The sequence below is a fragment of the Microcebus murinus genome, chromosome 16, assembly GCF_040939455.1.
Source record: "Microcebus murinus isolate Inina chromosome 16, M.murinus_Inina_mat1.0, whole genome shotgun sequence".
NCBI classification, from domain to species: Eukaryota; Metazoa; Chordata; class Mammalia; order Primates; family Cheirogaleidae; genus Microcebus; species Microcebus murinus.
This window is the reverse complement of record NC_134119.1, coordinates 70,077,463-70,098,747: the sequence shown is the minus strand read 5'-3', so window position 1 is coordinate 70,098,747 and position 21,285 is coordinate 70,077,463. Positions and strand designations below refer to the sequence as shown.

At 40.4% G+C, this 21,285-nt stretch overlaps 1 protein-coding gene across 5 annotated transcripts; it reads right to left on the bottom strand.

Moving 5' to 3' along the window:
- Positions 1-5,188: 5,188 nt before the first annotated feature.
- ZNF582 (zinc finger protein 582) lies at positions 5,189-21,282 on the bottom strand. Of its 5 annotated transcripts, none has more exons than XM_075993281.1 (7): positions 20,930-21,282; positions 19,924-20,046; positions 19,663-19,821; positions 19,442-19,529; positions 17,688-17,925; positions 17,322-17,417; positions 5,189-8,517 (listed from the first exon to the last, which is right to left on the bottom strand). In XM_075993281.1, exons 4-7 carry the CDS (start codon positions 19,448-19,450, stop codon positions 7,196-7,198), a joined length of 1,665 nt encoding a protein of 554 aa, XP_075849396.1. In that variant the 5' UTR covers positions 19,451-19,529; positions 19,663-19,821; positions 19,924-20,046; positions 20,930-21,282; the 3' UTR covers positions 5,189-7,195. The 5 variants fall into 5 exon arrangements, with proteins under 5 accessions (XP_075849396.1, XP_075849399.1, XP_075849398.1 ...); XM_075993284.1 differs by having other exon boundaries at positions 17,688-17,814; positions 20,930-21,281; XM_075993283.1 differs by lacking the exon at positions 19,663-19,821.
- Positions 21,283-21,285: the final 3 nt, after the last annotated feature.

The following is a 21,285-nucleotide window of genomic DNA, read 5'->3' as shown; positions in this document are numbered from 1 at the left end:
TGCAGTCTAGAGGGAGGAAAGCCCAGAAATGCAGTAAGGAGGTGCAGGGTGTCATGGGCACCTCTCGAACCGACACCAAAGTCTCCAAACACACTCCCTGCAGCCCGTGACGGGCTCCGACGCACTTAGTGTCCTCCCTTGCAGACTCTGACCCGACTGGCCGCAGCAGGGATCGCCCATGTGCCCCGTGCTGACTGGACTCTGAGGACCCTCAAGTCGCCCTAAAAAGAAGAAAGCAGGTTCTCGGATTCGCGGCGGGCCGCTTCGGCTCCGGGAGAGGCAGTCCCGACGCCACACGAGGGAGGGACAGGCAGTCGGGAACACCCGGCACCAGGAGCAACCCGTGTCCCTCATCCCTCACGCACTCCCGCAGCCCCACCCCAGCGAGGCCCCGCTCCAGACTCCTCCTGGCTGTCCACTCGTCCTTGCGGGGGAACAAACGCGCAGACGCGGACTCGGCGGGGACTCGCGGGCCGCCGCGCCGGCCTAGGGAACGTAGTCCACACTGGAAGTGCCCTCTGAGCCACACCGTTAAGTCCCGGCGCTACGAACCTCGGCTCAGAAACGCCAGGACGCTCGGGGCCTTGCACCCGCGCGGAAGGCCGTGTCTCTGTCCCAGCCTGACGAGCTAGGAGGCGTCCCGAGCCCGCACCGCTGGCTGGATCCGCGGTCGCTTCGGCGAGGCGCAGCGCAGAGCGAAAAGAGTCACGGAACGGCCCGCAGGACGCGCCAAGCGCCTGAGGAACTCAGGGAAGGCGGGTCCGGGCTGGACGCGGTGGCTTCTGGGAAGTGCAACCCAGTCCTTAAGAGGCGCCAAACGCCTGAGGAACTGCAAGAAGGCGGGTCCGGGCTGGCCGCAGTGGCTTCTGGGAAGTGTGGCCCAGCCCACAGGAGGCGCCAAACGCCTGAGGAACTCCGAGAAGGCGGGTCTGGGCGGCGACAGGGGCTGTCGCGGTGGCTCGTGGGAAGTGTAGTCCGGGGACGCTGCAGCACTATCCAGAGAGCGGCCTGCTGTCGCGCAGCCTGGGTGTGTGGAGCGGAGCAGGTAATTGAAATGAACGACTGCGTATGCTCTGCTGGCGGACGGTGACTGGGATTCTGACCCTGTGGTGCTTTGGGATTTGTGGCCTGGTACACAAAGTTTCTATGTCTTAGAGCGTGTGCCTGTGGTTATTTGTGGAAGTCGGCGTGACTTGCCCTTTCGGTGTGAATGTGACCAGAGTTCAGAAACCATGTAGGCTTGTGATTATACAGAGCTACATATGCAAGAATGTGATGATACGAATTTGGGTTTCTGTTTGGTTGCCTGTGGAATTGTGACAACTTGTTTAAGATTTACTTTCCCCATTTATAAACTGCATGTTTCTTATTACCCTGACGTTTTGCAACAAAGAAAATTGATTAGAAATTTGGCTGGTGGAAAACTTTAAACATGATTTTTTCATTAAAGAAACTAAGAATTATTATGGAGAAAAAATTAAAATCAGCCTAAAATGTTAAAATATTAAGATAGGTTTTAATAGTTTTTTGTGGTGTGGCCTGCTTGGTTTTTCTGGGGGGAGAGGGGAACAGGGTCTCACTCTGTTGCCTGGACTAGAGTGCCATGGCATCACCCTAGCTCACTGCAGCTCCTGGGCTCAAGCGATTCTCCTGCCTCGGCCTCCCGAGTAGTTGGGACTACATGCGCACCACCATGCCCAGCTAATTTTTTGTTTCTATTTTTAGTTGTCCGGCTCCATTTTTTCTATTTTTAGGAGACGCAGGGTCTCACGCTTGTTTAGGCTGGTCTTGAACTCCTGACCTCAGGAGTCCTCCTGCCTCAGCCTCCCAGAGTGCTAGGATTATAGGCGTGACCACCGCTCACAGCCCAACAGTTGCTGGTTTTGAAGATGGAAAAGGGCCACAAGCCAAGGAATGCCGGCAGCCTTTAGAAGCTGTAAAAAGCAAAGAAATGGGCCGGGCTCGGTGGCTCACGCCTGTAATACTAGCACTCTGGGAGGCCGAGTTGGACGGATTGCTGGAGGTCAGGAATTCGAAACCAGCCTGAGCCAGAGCGAGACCCGTCTCCACTATAAATAGAAAGGAATTAATTGGTCAACTAATATATATAGAAAAAATGAGCCGCGCATGGTGGCTCATGTCTGTAGTCCCAGCTACTCAGGAGGCTGAGGCAGGAGGATTGCTTGAGCCCAGGAGTTTGAGGTTGCTGTAAGCTGGGCTGACTCCCCGGCACTCACTCTAGCCTGGGCAACAAAGTGAGACTCTGTCTCAAAAAAAAAAAAAAAAAAAAGCAAAGAAATGGCCTTTCCCACAGAGCCTCAAGTAGAAAACACAGACGTATCACCTTGTTTTTAGCCCAGTGAGACCTATTTTAGACTTCTGACTTCCAGGTAATAAATTTTTGTTTTGAAGTTTGTGATAATTGTTGCAGCAGCAATAGGAAATGAATACATCTACATAAACCAAGAGAATCAGACTAGCATTGGGTTTCTCTTCTAGAAGACCAGAAGCCAGAATTTACTGAAATGATATCTATAGATTACTGAGAAAAAACTATAATCCAAAAATATTCTACCAATCTAAAATATAATTTGTGAAGGTGCAAGAAAGTTTTTAAGACATATGAAGATTCAGAATATATTATTTACTGATATAAATGCCCAAGAAAATGGTCTAGCTAATTGACATTTGAAATAAAACTGTCACCTCAAGACAAGGGAAAGCGATGAAATCCAATGGCCAGCAATAAATGTCACACTCTTTCAGAGTATATTTAAATTTAAATAGAAATCTGAGTGAGTCTTGCAATACATAATACAAGCATAAAGTGAGTGAAATCAAATAAATGAAAGAGAAAAGCTAATAACTTTGGACTAAAAGTTTTCATTAGGTTAGTGAAATGGAGGAAAGATTAAAGAATGGGCTATGAAATGGGAGGAAAAGAGCAAGCAAGGGTGGTCTCTTCTTGGAAGAGAGTGGCAAATAAAATTCACAGTGGGTGAGAAGGTATTATAGTGATCTCATTCCGCCCAAATAATAATTATTAAGAAAGGGGAGATAGCCACTAATCTAAACACAGTGGAAGTTCCAACTTAGCAATAGAAAAGGGAAATGATCAGCCAATATGAGGAACAAAAAAGACCAAGGTAACGAATAGCACACAAAGTAAAATGAAAAGAATAAAGTTGAATTATTACACTAAATGAGAATGTGAATTTACCTATGGAAAAAAAGATTCATATTTTGAGTTTTGAAAAATCAGCTATAGTCATGCATTGCTTAATGATGGAGATGAATTCTGAGAAATGCATCATTAGGCGATTGTGTCACTGGTGCGAATATCAGTGTGTACTTACACAAATCTAGATGGTGTAGCCTCCTCCACACATAGGCTATGTCGTACAACCTGTTGCTCCTAGGCTACAAACCTGTACAGCATGTTACTGTACTGAATATTGTAGGCAATTGTAATGCAATGGTAAGTATTTGTGTATCTAAACACATATAAACATGGAAAAGATAAAGGAAACACATAGTGTAAAAGATTAAAAAAAAAAAAAAAGGTATACCTGTACAGGACAATTGCGATGAAGGAGTTTGCAAGACTGGAAGTTGCTCTGGGTGACTTAGTGAGTGAGTAGTGAGCGAATGTGAAGGGCTGGGACATTACTGTATACTACTGTAGATTTTATAAACACTGTACACTTAGGCTACACTAAGTTTATAAAAAATATTTTCTTTCTTTAGTAACAGATTAACCTTAGCTTACAGTAACTTTATAAACTTTAATTTTTATAACTCTTTGACTCTTTTGTAATAACACTTAGCTTAAAACACAGACATGTACAACTGTACAAAAATATTTCCTCTTTATATCCTTATTCCATAAGCTTTTTTCTATTTTTAAAATTAAATTTTTTTTTTTTTTTTTTTACTTTTTAAACTTTTGTGTTAAAAATTAAGACACAAGCACATACATAGGCCTACACAGGGTCAGGATCATCAGAATCACTGTCTTCCACCTCCACATCTTGTCTCACTGGAAGGCCTTCGGGGCAGTAACACACATGGAGCTCTCCTCTCCTATGATAACAATGCATTCTGGAATACTTCCTGAAGGACCTGACTGACTTGTTTTTAATAACTAGGAGTACATGCTAAAATAATGATAAAAAGTACAGTAAATGCATAAGCCAGTAACACAGTCACTCATTATTAAGTATTATGTACTGTACATAGTTGTATGTACTCTAGTTTTATACTACTGGAAGTGCAGGTTTGTTTACACCAGCACCACCACAAACATGTGAGTAGTTAATTGCCCTATGACATTAAGGCAGCTAAAACATGACTAGGCAATAGGAATTTTTCAGCTCCATTATAATCTTATGGGACTACCATCATATATGCGGTCCCACTGAAATGTCATGACTTGTAGGAAAAACAGCCTGTTACGTGGCAAGAGTAATGCCATCTTGAAGCAAAACCACCATAATGACAGGTGTTTGACTCCTGCATACCAAGGCATTCCTGTAGCAAGGTCAAGAAACAATGCTTGTTGCATAGATAACCCTTCATAAAGAAACAGTTCCTGTAGCATAGATAACCCCTCACAAAGATACTTATCTAACTTCCCCAAGTGGTCACAAGTTTCACAAGAGGGTCTGAGACATGACCAGCTTCACATTTTACCTAAAACAGTTTGCTATATAAAAAATACTCTCTGGAGGGTGTGTGCAGAGATCCACAGTTTCTTGGCCACCAGAGACATCTGTTCTGTTTTTAAGTCCCTATTAAATGTTTCTTTCTTAGAAACTGGATTTGTCAGCCTCTTTCTTCAGCCTCTCAGCTCCCTTAGCCTTTGGGAGTAGGTTTGCATGTATCTGTTCACCAAGGAAGATGGTTGTATATGTTTTATGTAAGTAACTAAAATAAAATGACAGGGGTTGAAAATAAATGGATGGGCAAAAATATACCAGGTAAACAAAGGGAAATCATTACTATTAATTAGTATTACAGTTTTAAATAAAATGCCAAAAGAATTACCCTGGGCCAGGGTTGGCAAACTTTTTATCTAAAGAACCACACAGTAAATATAGGTTTTGTGGCCATATATTCTCTATTGCAACTACTAAGCTCTGATGTAGTGGTACAAAAGCAGTCATAGATAGTAAACAAATGAGCATGCTGTGTTCTGGTAAGTCTTTATTTTAAAAAACAGGCAGCAGGCTTGATTTGGTTTGTAGACCCCTGTACCAGTCAAAATGGGATATTATGTAATGATAAAAGGTATGATTCATAAAGGGTTAGTAATATGTCATTACAGGTCAAACAACATAAATTAAAAAGCAAAAATCTCTGGAAATTCAAGATCTCAGCCCCCCAAAAATTCAATTTTAGGAAATTCTGATCCAGTATGACAAATTATGTAAAAAACATGGAGAATTTTATTATAATCCACTGGCTCAATAAACTTATTTAGCAACTTGTATCCAAAAATGTAGAATATATATTTTTTCAGTGTTCACAGAACATACACAAACATCAATCTTATATTAGCCACAAAGAAAAATGTCAAACTCAAAAAAGATCTTTTCAGCCCATAATAACCAATCATAATAAAATCTGAAGTTATAACATTTAGGATGTTTTTGATGGCAAATTTATAAAATATTCAACTAAAAGTAATTTCAACAACAAATATTTATTTTTCTTACTTAACAAGGCATCAAAGAGGCAGTTCCAGAATTGACCCGGTAGCTGAGTGTTGTCAAGCTCTGGGTGAGCTTTTCTGAGATCCTCTGTTTTTTCCTCTTGGTTCTAAGATAGCTGCAGCAGTTCCAGGGATCATGTTCTCATGAGAAAATGTTTAAAAGCAGGAAGTGAGAGGGGAGGGAGTCTCTAAAATATATCTGTCTCTTCTGAGTGACAAAAATCTTTCCCAGTAGCCCTAGAAGATCCCACTGGCTAACACTGAGACATATTGGCACTCTGAGCTGCAGAGGAGGCTGGAAAATTAGCATCTGATAGCCTCAGATTCTATGGCAAGACACAAATGCTGCCAGTAAGAGGAACTGTGTGTGGCTGTTAGGTGGGCAACCAACACTTGTCATTGAGAGTCATGTAAGATAACCCAAAACAATTTAACATTGTGGAAATTAAGAAACACTCCTAAATTTAGATTACTCCTGGATCAGGAAGAAATAAAAACTGAGATTATTGTTAAGTTGATCACTTTCTATTTCATCATTTTCTGTTTCTATTTTCTCTCACTTTTTTTCTTTTATTGTCTGGGTGTTTGGTAGTCTTGAGTAGTACATTTAGTGTATTATAGTTTAATCTTACAGGTTTTCATGTAATATGCATGCATTTAAAGTGTGTAAAAATTCCTTTGGGTGAAACTTTGCCTACATCTCACATCTATTTGGCTGTAGCCTACACCTCATGTCTCTTGGTATATAAACCTCTCAATTCATTCTTTTCATTACCATTCATGGTGATTCTATGATTTATTTCCTTGTTTTTATTTTATTTTATTTTATTTTTTTGAGACAGAGTCTTGCTTTGTTGCTCAGGCTAGAGTGAGTGCCGTGGCATCAGCCTAGCTCACAGCAACCTCAAACTCCTGGGCTCAGGCAATCCTCCTGCCTCAGCCTACCAAGTAGCTGGGACTATTGGTATGCGCCACCATGCCCAGCTAATTGTTTCTATATATATTAGTTGGCCAATTAATTTCTTTCTATTTATATAGTAGAGATGGGGTCTCGCTCTTGCTCAGGCTGGTTTCGAACTCCTGATCTCAAGCAATCCGCCCACCTCGGCCTCCCAGAGTGCTAGGATTACAGGCGTGAGCCACCGCGCCCGGCCTCCTTGTTTTAATCTAAGAATAATTTGGCTGTGTGGTTTTTTTTGTTGTGTTTTTTTAATTTCCAAGAAAACTAAAACTTTTAACTATTGTTAAAATTATTACACTGTGATTAGAAAATGTGATTCTGGAATGTGTTAGAGACAAAATTTTTTCCAACCTTTCCCTGCTTCTTTGACAATCATGATCTAAACAATTTGCATCCATAAAATTTCTCTTTGCTATGGATTTTATGACATAGGACAAAGGATAAGCTCTAAATGAAGGCATTCTCACTTGGATTACATTCTTCAGTCTTCCTCCAAGAGGCAATAATAAGTTGTGATTAGCCTAAACTAATGGGCTTTCCCCATTACTTCCATTCATATGGTTGCTTGCCAGCATAAATTCTCTGATGATTAATAAGGGATAAGTGCTGATTGAAGGCTTTTCTACATTTCTTATATTCACATGTCTTTCTCTGTTATGCATTTTCTGATGTTGAACAGTAGTTGAATTATGACTTAAGGTCCTCCCACATTCTTTATATTCAAAGGGCTTTTCCTCAGTATGAATTACTTGATGTTGAATCACTTGTGAGCAATGACTAAATGCCTTCCCACATTCCTTACATTCATATGGTTTTTCACCTGTATGAATTCTGTAATGTACAGTAAGATGTGAGACCCGTTTGAAAGCCCTCCCACACACCTTACATTGGTAGGGTTTCTCTCCAGTGTGAATTCTCTGATGTTGCCTAAGTTGTGAGCTCACTCTAAAGGCCTTCCCACATACCTTACATTCATAGGGTTTCTCACCAGTATGAATTCTCTGATGTCGAATCAGAGTTGACCCTTGATTAAAGGCTTTCCCACACTCCTTACATTCATAGAGTTTCTTGCCAGTATGAATAGTCTGATGCTGAATCAACTGAGACCGATGACTAAAGGTTTTCCCACATTCCTTACATGCATAGGGCTTTTCACCAGTATGAATTCTATAATGTACTTTAAGATGTGAAATCCGATTGAAGGCCTTGCTACATTCCTTACACTGATAAGGTTTCTCACCAGTATGAATTCGTTGATGTTCAATCAATTGTGAGCTTCGACTGAAGGCCTTCGTACAATCCTTACATTCATAAGGTTTCTCACCAGTATGAACTCTCTGATGTTGTATGAAATTTGAACCAGAATTGAAGGCCTTTCCACATTCCTTACATTTGTAGGGTTTCTTGCCAGAATGAATATTCTCATGTTGAATTAATCGTGAGCCATATTTAAAGGCCTTCCCACATTCTTTACATTTGTAGGGTTTCTCATTAGTATGAATTCCTTGATGATTAATAAGGAATTCTTTTTGCCAGAAGTCTTTTTTACATTTATTGTATACATAGGATTTTTCTCCAGTATGAATTTTCTGGTAAAAAGTAAGGGATGCTTGCTGGTTGAAAGTGGGAATTTCTTCATGACTGATGATCATTTGACTGAACTGTCGGTCTGGATTTCCCTGTTGTCTGTCAAACTGTCTTCTGCATTCCCAATCATCTTGGCAACTCGAGCACTCAAGACCATAACTTGTAAGGCTTTCCATTATCTCCCATTGGGGTGATTCAACTTGATAAACATGATGCTTAGGAGATAATACCTTGGTATCATATCCAGATTCTAATACTGAAGAAGAACAAAAAAAGGGGCAAATATGCATTTTTTTTCCTTTTCCAGAAAAAGGAACTATAGTTAGGATTGGAAGGTTTATATTCAAAATAATACGTATAAGCTCTTGAATATGTCTAAGTAATTAGAAAGTGAGAAGTAGAACAAAGAAAGGGGAAATACCATAAATGAGATGGGGGAGGTAATCTGAGAGGTTGTTAAGAGTAGTTCTAAAATGTTGGTATGGATCAGAATCACTTCTAATCCATGGTTTTTAAGAAAATGAATGCTTCTATGAGAGTTTAGAAAAAAATATATAATCTAGAGTGACAAAAAGGAAATAATTGGTTGCCCAGGGCTGGAGGTATGAGGGCACATGCAGGAAAGAGCACAGGGGAACTTTTCAGGGTGATGGAAATGTTTTCTATCTTAATTAAGGTGGTGGTTATGCAAGTTTATTAATTTGTCAATACTCATCAATATTACACTCAAAATGTGCATTTTATTGAATATAAATTATACCCCAAAACAGTGGAGTTTTAAAAATGATGGGCATTTCACAAGATACAAAGAGTTCTGGTAACTGATGGTTGTACAACACTGTGAATGTACTTAATACTACTTTACTGTACACTTAAAAAGGGTTAAGATGGTAAATTTTATGTTCATTTCACAATAGTTAAAAAATAAAAATAAAAGTGATGGACGGGATGTGTCACTAGTTTTGCATCCTGCCTCTGTGCTGGGAGGACATGTGGGAGAATAAGCAAGAACAACAATCTGGCAGATCTGTCTGTCAGGGGATGTGGTGGTACAGTGGCAATATTTTCACATGTCCTCTGGAATTTGTAATAACATAGTTGTTGTCTTCTGTGATGTTTTTTATATCTGAAGTTTAGCTGAACACCATGGCTGAAGCTGTTGTCAATGGAGTGATGGAAATGCTATCTTAATTAAGGTGGTGGCTATGCAAGTGTATTAATTTGTCGGTATTCTCCTGAATCTATTTTTTAAAAGTGACCTTGGACAAAGAAGGACCTTGTTCCTTCTTTAATGGAATAAGCCAAATTTGCTGGGGATGGGCCCTTCCAGAGTAACATACTTTGCTACACATTGAAACTGCAAGGAAAAGCTGAATGGTGTATTTGACTGATTATACCCAGTACATGACTTCAGCTGCAGTGGCAGGTTTTCCTGCAATTACAGCAATAAACCCCATTTGGCTTAAAAAGACTCAGTTACAGCTTGATGTAAAGAACCATGGGGGAAGGTAAATGGGTGCTTTTGAATGTGTGTTCATAAAGTGTGTCAAAGAGATGGCCTTAGAGAGCTTCATAGGCACATGTCTGCTTCTTATGGTGGCATATCAGAGACTGTTATTTTGTTATTTGTGAAAATATTAAGCAAAAAATACCAGAATATAAGATTGCTTCTATAACAGAAGATGATAAACATGGTGAAAGAAGCATCAGATTTTGTGGGAATGATGCTGGCTGCTGTCACCTCAAAAACTTGTGCCACAATTATAATGCATCCACATGACACCGTAAGAACAAGACTGTGTAGAAAGGACACAAAGTAAAGATATTTTTTCATATACTCTGTTTGGTTGTTCAAGAGAAAGGTTATGGGTCTCTTTACTATGGTCTAACAACCCATGTGGTGAGACAGTTTCCAAAAACAGTCATTATGATGGCCATGTATGCATTGATCTACTCAATGGTTAGGGCATCTAGCTGCCATCTTACAAAAAAAGGAAAACCAAGAGATTGCAGTGGACCATGGAATATTAAAGACAGCATCCTGGACAGAACAAAACACTTAAATGGACATTGGTTGTAGGAATTAAAGCGATCCATATATTACTTGGTCTTTTTGGCAATGTGAAAAAAACCTTGGCTGATTCCAAGGAAATGTCTTTTAAAAGCACTACTTTCCCCAAAATGCCATTTTCTCTACCATATCCGCCTCACATTGTTGAGTTTTATTGATTTATGGCAGGATATGTTATTTATTCCATGGGTACTTTTCCATTCTTCTAAATAAAGCCATCTCGAATTATATAACTATTTAGAGGTAGTGCTAACAGTCATAATTTTGTAACTTCTGGCTAATGTTTAGCTCCTTGTAAAGTTGCAAAATAGCAACAATAATAGTGAGGTCTTCTGTATTTTCATATTTCCTGACAAGACCTGATATGGTATTTTAAAGTTAATTATCTGGGCATTTGTAGTCACTGTTTTGAACAACCAATGGAATAATGTATAAAAATCTTATATATAGTCTTTGCATTAAAATGTTTTGGTTTCCACTTCTAACAGGTGCTTGATATTTAGCATAATTTGGACATTTAAATTGTTAATACATCAAACTGAAATGGTAATAATTAGAGACAAACTACTAATAGTTGGGGACAACAGTAAAATGTTGTTTCTTAGCCACTGCAGTGATACAAGCACATCTCATATCTTCTCTAACTCTGTAGTACATAAGGACAACTAGAAGGTCCTTTCAGTGACTTATTATGAACCTGAATTATCACGTGTTTATCATACCTAAATACCATTTGCTTTAAGGGAGAAAAATTTACCTCTTCTGAATTTTCTCTGCTTGTTTTCACATTAAGCACTTTAACTTTTGAATTATTTCCAGATCTGTATAGATTTCATATATTTTGTAGAGAACATGGCAATTTTCAGCTTCCCAAGTTTTTTTTTTTTTAGGTGACATTATATTAATATCTGGGACAGTACACAGTTATAGAAAAGGGGCCCTCTGCAGTCTATGTCAGCAGGCAATTTTAACTAACTTACAATTTTGTAAATAAAGTATTTTTGACAAGAATTTTATTGTCCTAATTTCCTGAATGGTAACTCATAGAAAGATTCAAGTTAACTCAAGTTAATGTGCTAACAAGGATACCACTTTTAAACGTTGCCATTAAGTTTAAATGTACCATGACCCTTAAAAAGAAAATTTACGGTAATTCTGTTGAGATTTCTGCCTATAGATGTTGCTATACTATTGGTGTATAAAACGTGTGCAATTAAACTCGTGTGATACTTCTCACTTCAGTATACATGAGCTGTATATTTTGTGCAGTAGCTTTATTTTAAGAATGACTGTTATGTACTTTGTAGCCTTTTTTAAGGGTGACAGAGGAGGAGGGAATTCTATGTTGAGATTTTTTAAAAATAAAAAACATTGGTTATTTATTAAACAGTGTTCATAACATTTTTATGGGTTTTAGATATGTTGTTTTGGAGATCTTTAAGTAATCTGCACACTGTAGTGCCCACATTATTGAAAACTGCCAAGCTTTCTCTCTTGTCACCAATGAAAAACAGTGCTGTCTTAAATTCTCTCGGCTTCTCAAATTCATTATAGTCAACAGTAACTGTATTTTTCTGAGGTGCTTTGGTCTCAAAAATATCCCAATCAATTTGGAGACAAAGGCAAATTCACATTCCTTACTTTGGGATTCTTAATACCTTTTATGGTGAAGTTTGGCCTTGACAATTATTGTGAAGAATGTACTAAAAATAAAAAGTGGGAGTTTGTACCTTCAGTCTGTAGAGAAAGTCTCAATCTCTAATGTTTACATTTTCAGGTGCCACTTATACTGTCTAATACCATGTGCTTGGTGAAGATCCATTAACATTAATGTGTTGAATGTAGGACAGAGAATCTCCTCATCTTAATGATCTCAGTATCCCACAAATGATAAACAATGATATGAAACCAGCAGCTAAGGATAACATTATTAGTTATAGCAAATTCATAACAAGTATCTTTCAAGGATGAACATGTATTCTAATCCTGTTTGTATTTAGAAAGTAAAAATTACATTGCATTATTCATGTGTCATATACAACTTTTAAAAGTATTATGTATGGCCAGGCGTGGTGGCTCACGCCCATAATCCTAGCACTCTGGGAGGCCGAGGCAGGCAGATTGTTGGAGGTCAGGAGTTCGAAACCAGCCTGAGCAAGAGCGAGACCCAGTCTAAACTATAAATAGGAAGAAATTAACTGGCCAACTAGTATATATAGAAAAAAATTAGCCGGGCATGGTGGTGCATGCCTGTAGTCCCAGCTACTCGGGAGGCTGAGGCAGCAGGATTGCTTGAGCCCAGGAGTTTGAGGTTGCTGTGAGCTAGGCTGATGCCACAACATTCACTCTAGCCTGGGTAACAAAGCAAGACTCTGTCTCAAAAAAAAAAAAAAAAGTATTATGTATGTACTAGAAGGAAAACAGATATTAGAGTCTTTGATTTTGTTGTTTTAGGTAACAAGGAACAATGTAGTTTTATTTTTAATCAGGTTTTTATACCCCCAAAGTACAATCTGCAGTTTAAGTATGACATTAATAACTTAAAATAAGCTATATATAAAAGTTCTATATAAAGTTTGCCTCCAAAATATTTTTTTGCAGAGTTTTTTTTTGTTTTTTTTGAGTCAAAGATTTAAAAAGGAGAAAAGCATATTCAAAGCACTGGATATGTTTTAAAACTATATTTTGTTTTCATCTCTTTTCTATCAGATAAAACCCGTTTATTCTGGGATAGAGATAGTCAGCATTTAGAATGGTATGTACCTCTGTCCTTCCAGAAAGATGAACTGAACCTATTCAGATGAAAGCAATAGATGCTGAAAGAGGATCCTGTAGTACTCTAACAGAATAGCAGATGAAGCTCTTGAATTTATTGGCTCATAGAAAGTCTGCTCAAAATCCAAACCTGTGATTTGGGGATACCATACTATGCTTTGAAAAGCATCCCTGAAAAGGCTGTATCTGTAAAGCTTTATCTTCATTCTCATTATGTATGTAACTTTGTGGAACTGATGCTACTAGATGGGGCCCACAAATAATTGATTTGTAACTTCAAAACCATGACAGACTATCATTAGAATATTTAATCCTGTCTTTTGTCTTGGAAAACCCCTAATGACAATATGGAACAACTTTACTATATGGAACAAGTGTAGGTTGTTAAAAATAATGAACGGGGCTGGGCGCGGTGGCTCACGCCTGTAATCCTAGCTCTCTGGGAGGCCGAGGCGGGCGGATTGCTCTAGGTCAGGAGTTCGAAACCAGCCTGAGCAAAAGCGAGACCGTCTCTACTATAAATAGAAAGAAACTAATTGGCCAACTAATATATATAGAAAAAATTAGCCGGGCATGGTGGCACATGCCTGTAGTCCCAGCTACTTGGGAGGCTGAGGCAGGAGGATCGCTTGAGCCCAGGTGTTTGAGGTTGCTGTGAGCTAGGATGACGCCACGGCACTCACTCTAGCCTAGGCAACAAAGCGAGACTCTGTCTCAAAAAAAAAATAAACAAATAATGAACGGGGCTAGGTGCAGTGGCTCACACCTGCAATCCTAGCACTTTGGGAGGCCAAGGTGGGAGGATTGCTTGAGGCCAGGAATTCCAGACTGGCCTGAGCGAGAGCAAGACCCCATCTCTACAAAAAAATTAGAAAAATTAGCTGGGTATGGTGGCACATGCCTGTAATCCCAGCTACTCGGGAGGGTGAGGCAGGAGAATCACTTGAGCCCATGAGTTTGAGGCCAGTGTGAGCAAGACAGCGAAACCCGATACCCTTAAAAAAAAGAAAAAAATATACACACACACACACATATATATATAAAAATAACAAATGGTGACTCTACTTGAATGTAAACATTTTATCATTTTTAGGTTTGTTTTACATTACTAAAAATATTGACCTGCATTTGAAGGATTTAAGTGCTAGATCTCAATCTCTCTTTCAGCTTTGTTTATGCCTAACACTAAATTGTTCATATGCTTTTCCAACCCAATTGCTAGTTATGTAGGGACCATTGGGGGCTGATATATAAAATAGTTTACCCTTTCTTCTGCCAATATCAGTCATGACTCGAATATCCCTAAGAATACAGATATTTCTGAATAATTTAAATTAGAAGGATTTTTTTTTCTTTGAAATGGGATCTCACTCTGTTGTCCAGGCTTGAGTGAAGTGGCTATTCAGAGGCACAATCATGGTGCACTTCAGCCTCGAACTCCTGGGCTCAAGCGATCTTTCTGCTTTGGCCTCTTGAGTAGCTTGGGACTACAAGTATATGCCACTGTGCCTGGCTACGGAAGGATTATATATATATATATTTCTTTTGTTTTGTTTTGTTCTCCCTCAATCCCACACAGAATCAGTCACCCACTAAATCATATCCCTGTCTTTTTTATTTTTTGAAACAGGGTCTCGCTCTGTCACCCCAGCTAGAGTACAGTGGCATCATCATAGCTCACTGCAACTTTTGTAGACACAGCGTCTCGCTCTTGCTCAGGCTGGTCTCAAACTCCTGAGCTCAAGAGATCCTCCCACCTCAGCCTCCCAGAGTGCTAGGATTACAGGTGTGAGCCATGGTGCTGGCCCTGTACTACTATTTTTTTTTTAAAGCAAGAGTAGGGGATTTAATCCAGTCCTTGAAAGCTTAACAAATAAAGTAAAACTCTTAATTATAGTATACTTTGTTTTGTTTACATGGATTGCTTTTATAATACTGCCCATCAATTCATGAGTTGCTTAACAAAATGTGGCATACGTATACCCCGGAATACTACTCAGCCACAAAAAAGGATGACTTAATGCCTTTTGCCTGTGGTCCCCAACCTCCAGTATGCAGACTGTTAAGGACCAGGCCGCAGAGCCCTGGCCCCTCCCCTCAAAAAATTGTCTTCTGTGAAACTTAGGAACCAGGTGTACAGCAAGAGGTGAGTGGGGAGTGAGTGAAGCTTCATCTGTATTTACAGCTGCTCCCCATTGCTCGCATCACAGCCTGAGCTCCACCCTCAAGGCTCTACCCCCCCATGGGAAAACTGTCTTCCATGAATGCTGGTCCCTGGTGCCAAAAAGGTTGGGGACTACTGCGTTTTGCAACAATTTGGATGGAGATCATTATCCTAAGTGAAGTATTTAAAGAGTAAAAAAACAAACACCCTGTACTTCTTTAATTTGTATCTTTCACACTGAGCCAAGTCCCCCCTTCTCTGCAGGACGGCCAGAGTTGAGACTGTCTCTGCCTTTTGCTCAGAATACTGCACTATCCAGCCCATCCCCCATCTCAAAATGCAAAGTGGCTTCACACAGCTTCCTTGATCAAAAAGCATCCACTGGATAAACTGTGAGCACTGATGAGGCCCTGATCTAGCTCCTAGGCTTGCCTCCAGCCTGGGCTGACACCCTCACCACAGACAAACACCCGGCTTCCTTCCCCTGCCAAAAGCTGCCCCTTCCCTCTGGACTGCCCTTGTCCTACAGAAGGATTTTTAATATATAAAAGTATTTAACACAATATACTAACTTTCTGTGCACCTACTCAAATCTATTCTCCATCATGTCCTTATATTTCTTATTATCTATACATTGACTTTTATGCTACTTCTTTTAGAAACATAAAATTCTTATTTTACTCTTAGTTTTTGTTTTAAAAAAACTTTTCTAATACATACCCCTGCTTATGTGAAGAATTATATTATGACCTATCAGTCATAGCTAAATAGTCAACATCATGAGAGCTGATATCTTTCAATTCATGTGAGGTTTGCTATTCTTGCATTTATGTGCATGGTTGTAAATTATGCAATTGTTCTGTATTTATATTAACTAGCTGCTGAGTTTTATTTGAATTGCTAAAAGTAAAAAAGTTAAAAATGTGCTCTTGAAAAAAAATGATGAGGATTATATCCAAAGGAACCAGGATTTGAAAGGGTTTTCCACTGGCCAAATTTGGAAAAATATGAACATTTTGATAAATGATGATAATGGCTAATAATCTGTTACTGAATAAAACAAGATCTATTAATCTTTACGCTATAAATGTATAAACAAATGAACAGGAAAAAGCTCTTCTTTACAGTAGTATGTTAACTACTAAATGAGAAAGACGTTTTTTTAAAAAACCACTATTTTGTAATTATCAGTCATATCTGATCCAAGAGAAAACTGTCAATGAATCCTGCAACTAGCAGATAAAAAAATCTGTGACAAGCACAATCTTTATATATTCTCAAAGCAGGTCCCCACAAACCATGGCTTGGTTCTACTTCCTCACTGGCTTCCCATTGCCCACAGCACAGAACCCTAACTTTTTAATAGGGCTGTCTTTCCTGTTGTATCTCTATGCTCTTCCCCTTGCTCATCAACCCCAGCCCCATGGCTGTCCAGCATCTGAGGTACCAAGGGCTCCCCCTGCTCAGGTCCTTCACACTCACTGTATTTCCCCAGCTACAACTCATCTTCTATATCTCAGCTGAAATGCCTTATCCTTGGAGAGGTCAACAGCCCTGTCATGTACCTCAACTGAACCTGTTCATTTTTTTTCTTTCTTTTTGTCCATGTGCATGAATGTGTATAACATCTGTTCCCCACTACAGTATAAGTTCCACGAAGGCAGAGATAAGTCTGCCTGCCTCACCGGTGTATACTGTGGCATACCCTGTGATGCATAATAAAAGCTTAATAAATACTTTTTACTAATTCTCCAAAATTCAAACCACCAATACAAATTCCTTTAGAAAAAATGGTCAAAGGACACAGACATCTTTCCAAAGAGAAAATACTTTCCTTAAGAAACACCATATTTGTACTCACTCAGAAAGGAAGGAGCAGCTACCTTTGTCAAATGCTGCTGACAAGCTGAGAAAGATAATGACTAAGACATGACCTCTGAATGTGGCAACTTGGAAAGAAGATTTTCCAATGCAAAGGAGCTGCTTCCTTCCCAACCAGCTGACGTGATACCTGCAGTGGCTGCTCCCTTCTCACCAATGCCTCACTCACCTGGGCACAGGTCTCCTGTGGCCACCCTCTCCACGATCCAAGGCTCTTTGCCTTGCTCCAAGAAGGAGATCACATCAGGTTTGGAAATGGCAAGACCTGGAGATGAGAAGAAACATGTCACCCAGTAATGGTGTGACGGCCCCAGAATTCAGATCTCCTGGTCATTAAGCAGGAGAGGCAGTTGCAGGAAGGGCAGAAGATGTGATGGTTGCCTGAGGGCAGGGGAAGATAGCTTCAGGTGATGCAACTGCCCTTTAACCCCACAAAAATTACCAACCAGTCACAAAACTGAAAGGCACCCAGAAACTAACCAGGAAGAAATAGACATACCCAAAGATAACCTCCAAATAGAACAGGTCACCTTACCCAGTGAGACCAGGTTGCTATAGGTCTCTAACATCACATCTCTGTACAGATCCCTTTGAGCAGGTGCCAGCCACTGCCATTCTTCTTGGGAGAAGACTATGGCCACATCTCTGAACAATTCTGACCCCTGGAACAACAGGTATGTACAATATATGCACATTTCAGTGGTTCGCAGTGGGATGAGAAGAGCTGGAGGTATTTGCAGAAGGGGTTGTTTTACTGAACGAGAAGGCTGGGGCTGGATGTGAGCAGGCGACAGAGGAAATGGTCATGAGTAAAATAGAATGTTCAAATATTCTCAATCATTTTTACTGCAAACCAAAGCTCTTGTATACAGGTCTGGGATTAAAATTAAAATCAAGCTAAATGGAGTTTTCCTTATTGTAAGAAACAGTGTAATAAAGCGTGCCACCCACTCTGTATTTAGCATATAATAACTTCTCCATTAAGGTGAAACAGTTCTATCTTTATGAAATAACAAACACAAAAAGATTTTTTATGGACTTTCCCCCAATTTTTAAAAATTATTATTTTTCTGAGACAGAGTCTCACTCTGTTGCCCAGGCTAGAGTCCAGTGGCATCATCATAGCTCACTGCAACCTCAAACTCCTGGGTTTAAGCAATCCTCCTGCCTCAGCCTCTAGAGTAGCTGCGACTACAGGCATATGCTATCACACCCAGCTAATTTTTCTATTTTTTATAGAGAAGGGGTCTCGCTCTTGCTCAGGCTGGTCTTGAACTCCTGGCCTCAAGCAATCCTCCCGTTTCGGCCTCCCAAAGTGCTAGGATTACAGGCATGAGCCACTGTGCCCGGCCTCCCCAAATAGTTTATTTTTAAAAAATACATTAAAAATGTTTTCTATCTTAGAAATACAATTTTTGTGTAAGTCAAGAATTTCTTAGAGATGTAGATGTAAGTTTATCATTATGTCACAAGCATTTTTTCTTCATGAGAAAGACCATGAATGAAGATCACTTTTATTGACTATATAATTTTCTATCATGTGGAAAGAATGACTCAAACATCCTCTTGTTTCATTTATTATTTTGCATCACTTCATCTAAAAAGCTAAACCTTTTATTTTGGATCCAGAGGTTAGATCAGGTATCTAAGGTTCTTCCAAGTTCTGACTATCCTCCCATCTGGCTGACCATCTCATTTGCTATCATCCATGATCCTCAACTGCACTTCTCCTGCTCTTAAGCTAAAGAAACTAATGGAGAAAGACCCAGACTCAAATACTCTGTCCAACCTCACACTAGACCTTAATTCTGGCATCTAATCTCTCACCGATTCCCAACCAAGCCTCAATCACACCCAATCATCAGTCTTTCCCATCGCAGGACACTGCACCACATGCTGAAATTAAAACCAACTAACACCACCTCCCCTGCTTTTCCATGTGATTGCTCCTAAGCGTTCCTACAAGGGATGATCTCATTTCTTTTGTTTGTTTGTTTGTTTAATACACAGCATGGAACACTAAGGGATGTTCTCATTTCATACAGGGAAATGGATTTATGCTCTATCTGGCCTCCTGGAAGAAGACAGCCATCAGGAGATAGGCAATGCTAAACAGAATTAATCCATGGGCATTTGTCAGAGAGAAGGGGGCAATAGGAGAGGGGACCAACTGCCTGGTCCTTTTATTCTGTAAAATGGGAACCTCTGAGAACCAAATTCCTGGATAAGAACCCAGGTAGAAAATTTCAGGGTAAGGAAAGCAAATCTTTACATGATTTTAAAACTCACAAAGGACATGATTTTAGAATTTCAAGGGTTGATGGGTCCTTCTCCTGGTTCCTCTCTTGCGGAAGGGCAGAGTCCTGAGATGGCAGAGCTGGGGGAGGAAAGAACAAACATGAGAGGCTAGGCTTGCCTCACAGCTCCAAGTATGCCAAGGTTACAAGTCCCCACCTTCTTGCCCTCCACCCACCATAAAAAATAGAGTTGAGAAAAATGGTGATCCTCACCCAAACTCAGGAAATCAGGTTTGACTGCTGCAAAGAGACAAGGCACCTGTGGTTCCTTCCCTCCAATTCCCCCCAAATACCAAGAGGTTCTGCCTTACTGATGTAAACGTGAGACAGGGATGCTCAGGCCTGGTCCAGTGCCTGGGACCCACATGGAACCTGAAGGACAACGAAGGCTCTCCTAAAGCTAGGAAGCACAGGCCTGCATAATTTGCAAAGCCCCAGCCTAGAATAAAGCCTTCCCAAGACCAGGCCATTTACCTCTCTTATGCATCAAATTCAACACCTTCAGAAGTCTATCTGGCTCTTCTCCCAACTTCCAAATTTACAAAGAAATCCGTAGCCCAATCTGAGGCTTCGTGGACAGCTATTCATGGGACTTGCCTTGAGTCAACAAATGGGGTGGCGTAGAAAGAGACAATAAGATAAATTAAATGGAGCAGGCTCAGCACTCTATCATCAACACATAAATGTGCCCTTCCATAGAAACACAGCAATGCACAAAGCTGCATGCATAATATTTACTGAAGAATAGAATTGAAAACTGGTACATAAGTAGGCAAGTCCACAAGTAGGCAAGTGGCTGAATCATTTTTGGCACAGCCATATAATGGAACATCAAGCAACTATCACAAATGATGTTGGACAACATTAACAAAGAAAGTCACAATGAGATCTTCTATACCATAAGAGGCCATTCAGCAAAAAGAATTCAAAACACTCACCCACTGACACACAGGCTCAAAACAAAACAAAACAAAACACTGGAATAGAAAACATCCAAATATTTAGAGTATTAACACTTAACCACTTCTTGAGTTCATCATTAAATGAGTAGTATTTTGTAAAAGAGTGTAGAACAGTACCTGTCACATTATAACCATTTAGTTCTAAGTAATGTGTAAATGAAATAAGTATGAATGTTGCTTGATATGATGTAATAGCCAGCTTTTTCTCATTACGACCCACTTTTATAAGCACTATTTGTATTAACTGTACGATATCCTATTTACACAAGGTGGCCTGTGATTTACTCAACTGTTTCCGCATTGTTAGACATAGAATTTGAACAAAATGGTCTAAAATATTACCATGGATAAGTCTCTGCTTATAAACTAGTGGTTCCAAATCTTTTGTGATCTTGCAACACTTTGAGAACCTCATGAAACAAGACTCTGTACTAGATTTAAGGGGGAAAAAAAAGCTCACATACGAATGAATGCAAAAACATCCGCAATTTCAGGAGTCGGGGGCCCTCCACACCCACCTAAAGGGTCCATGCATCCGGGCTAAGACGCTGGGCGCGGAAAGGGGGCGCTGGCGGGAAGCGCCGCAAGGGCTGCCGGGAAATGTAGTCCAGCGCCAGACAGCCACTTACAGACGCCGGGCGAGACGTCCGGGTTCTTCTCAGGTCTGAGACCCACCCGGCCGCGGCTCCCGCTCCCGCATGGATTCCGGAGCGTCTAGAAAGGCCCGTGAGCCCCTCACCTGCCGCCTCCTCGGGTCCAGGCGCCACCGCGACCGCGCCCCCCACAGCCCAGGGCGCGCTTCTACCTCGGTAGCGGAGGAATCGCCGCACGGAGCCGGAAGATGGCACGACGCACATAGCACGCCAGTGCCGCG

Coding starts and splice junctions, on each gene's coding strand:
- ZNF582 (XM_075993281.1), bottom strand. Junction 17,418..17,687: donor TAGCAACCTGGTCTCACTGG/GTAAGGTGACCT, acceptor TCTCATCTCCAG/GTCTTGCCATTTCCAAACCT. Junction 8,518..17,321: donor CACAGGAGACCTGTGCCCAG/GTGAGTGAGGCA, acceptor GTTCTTCTTCAG/TATTAGAATCTGGATATGAT.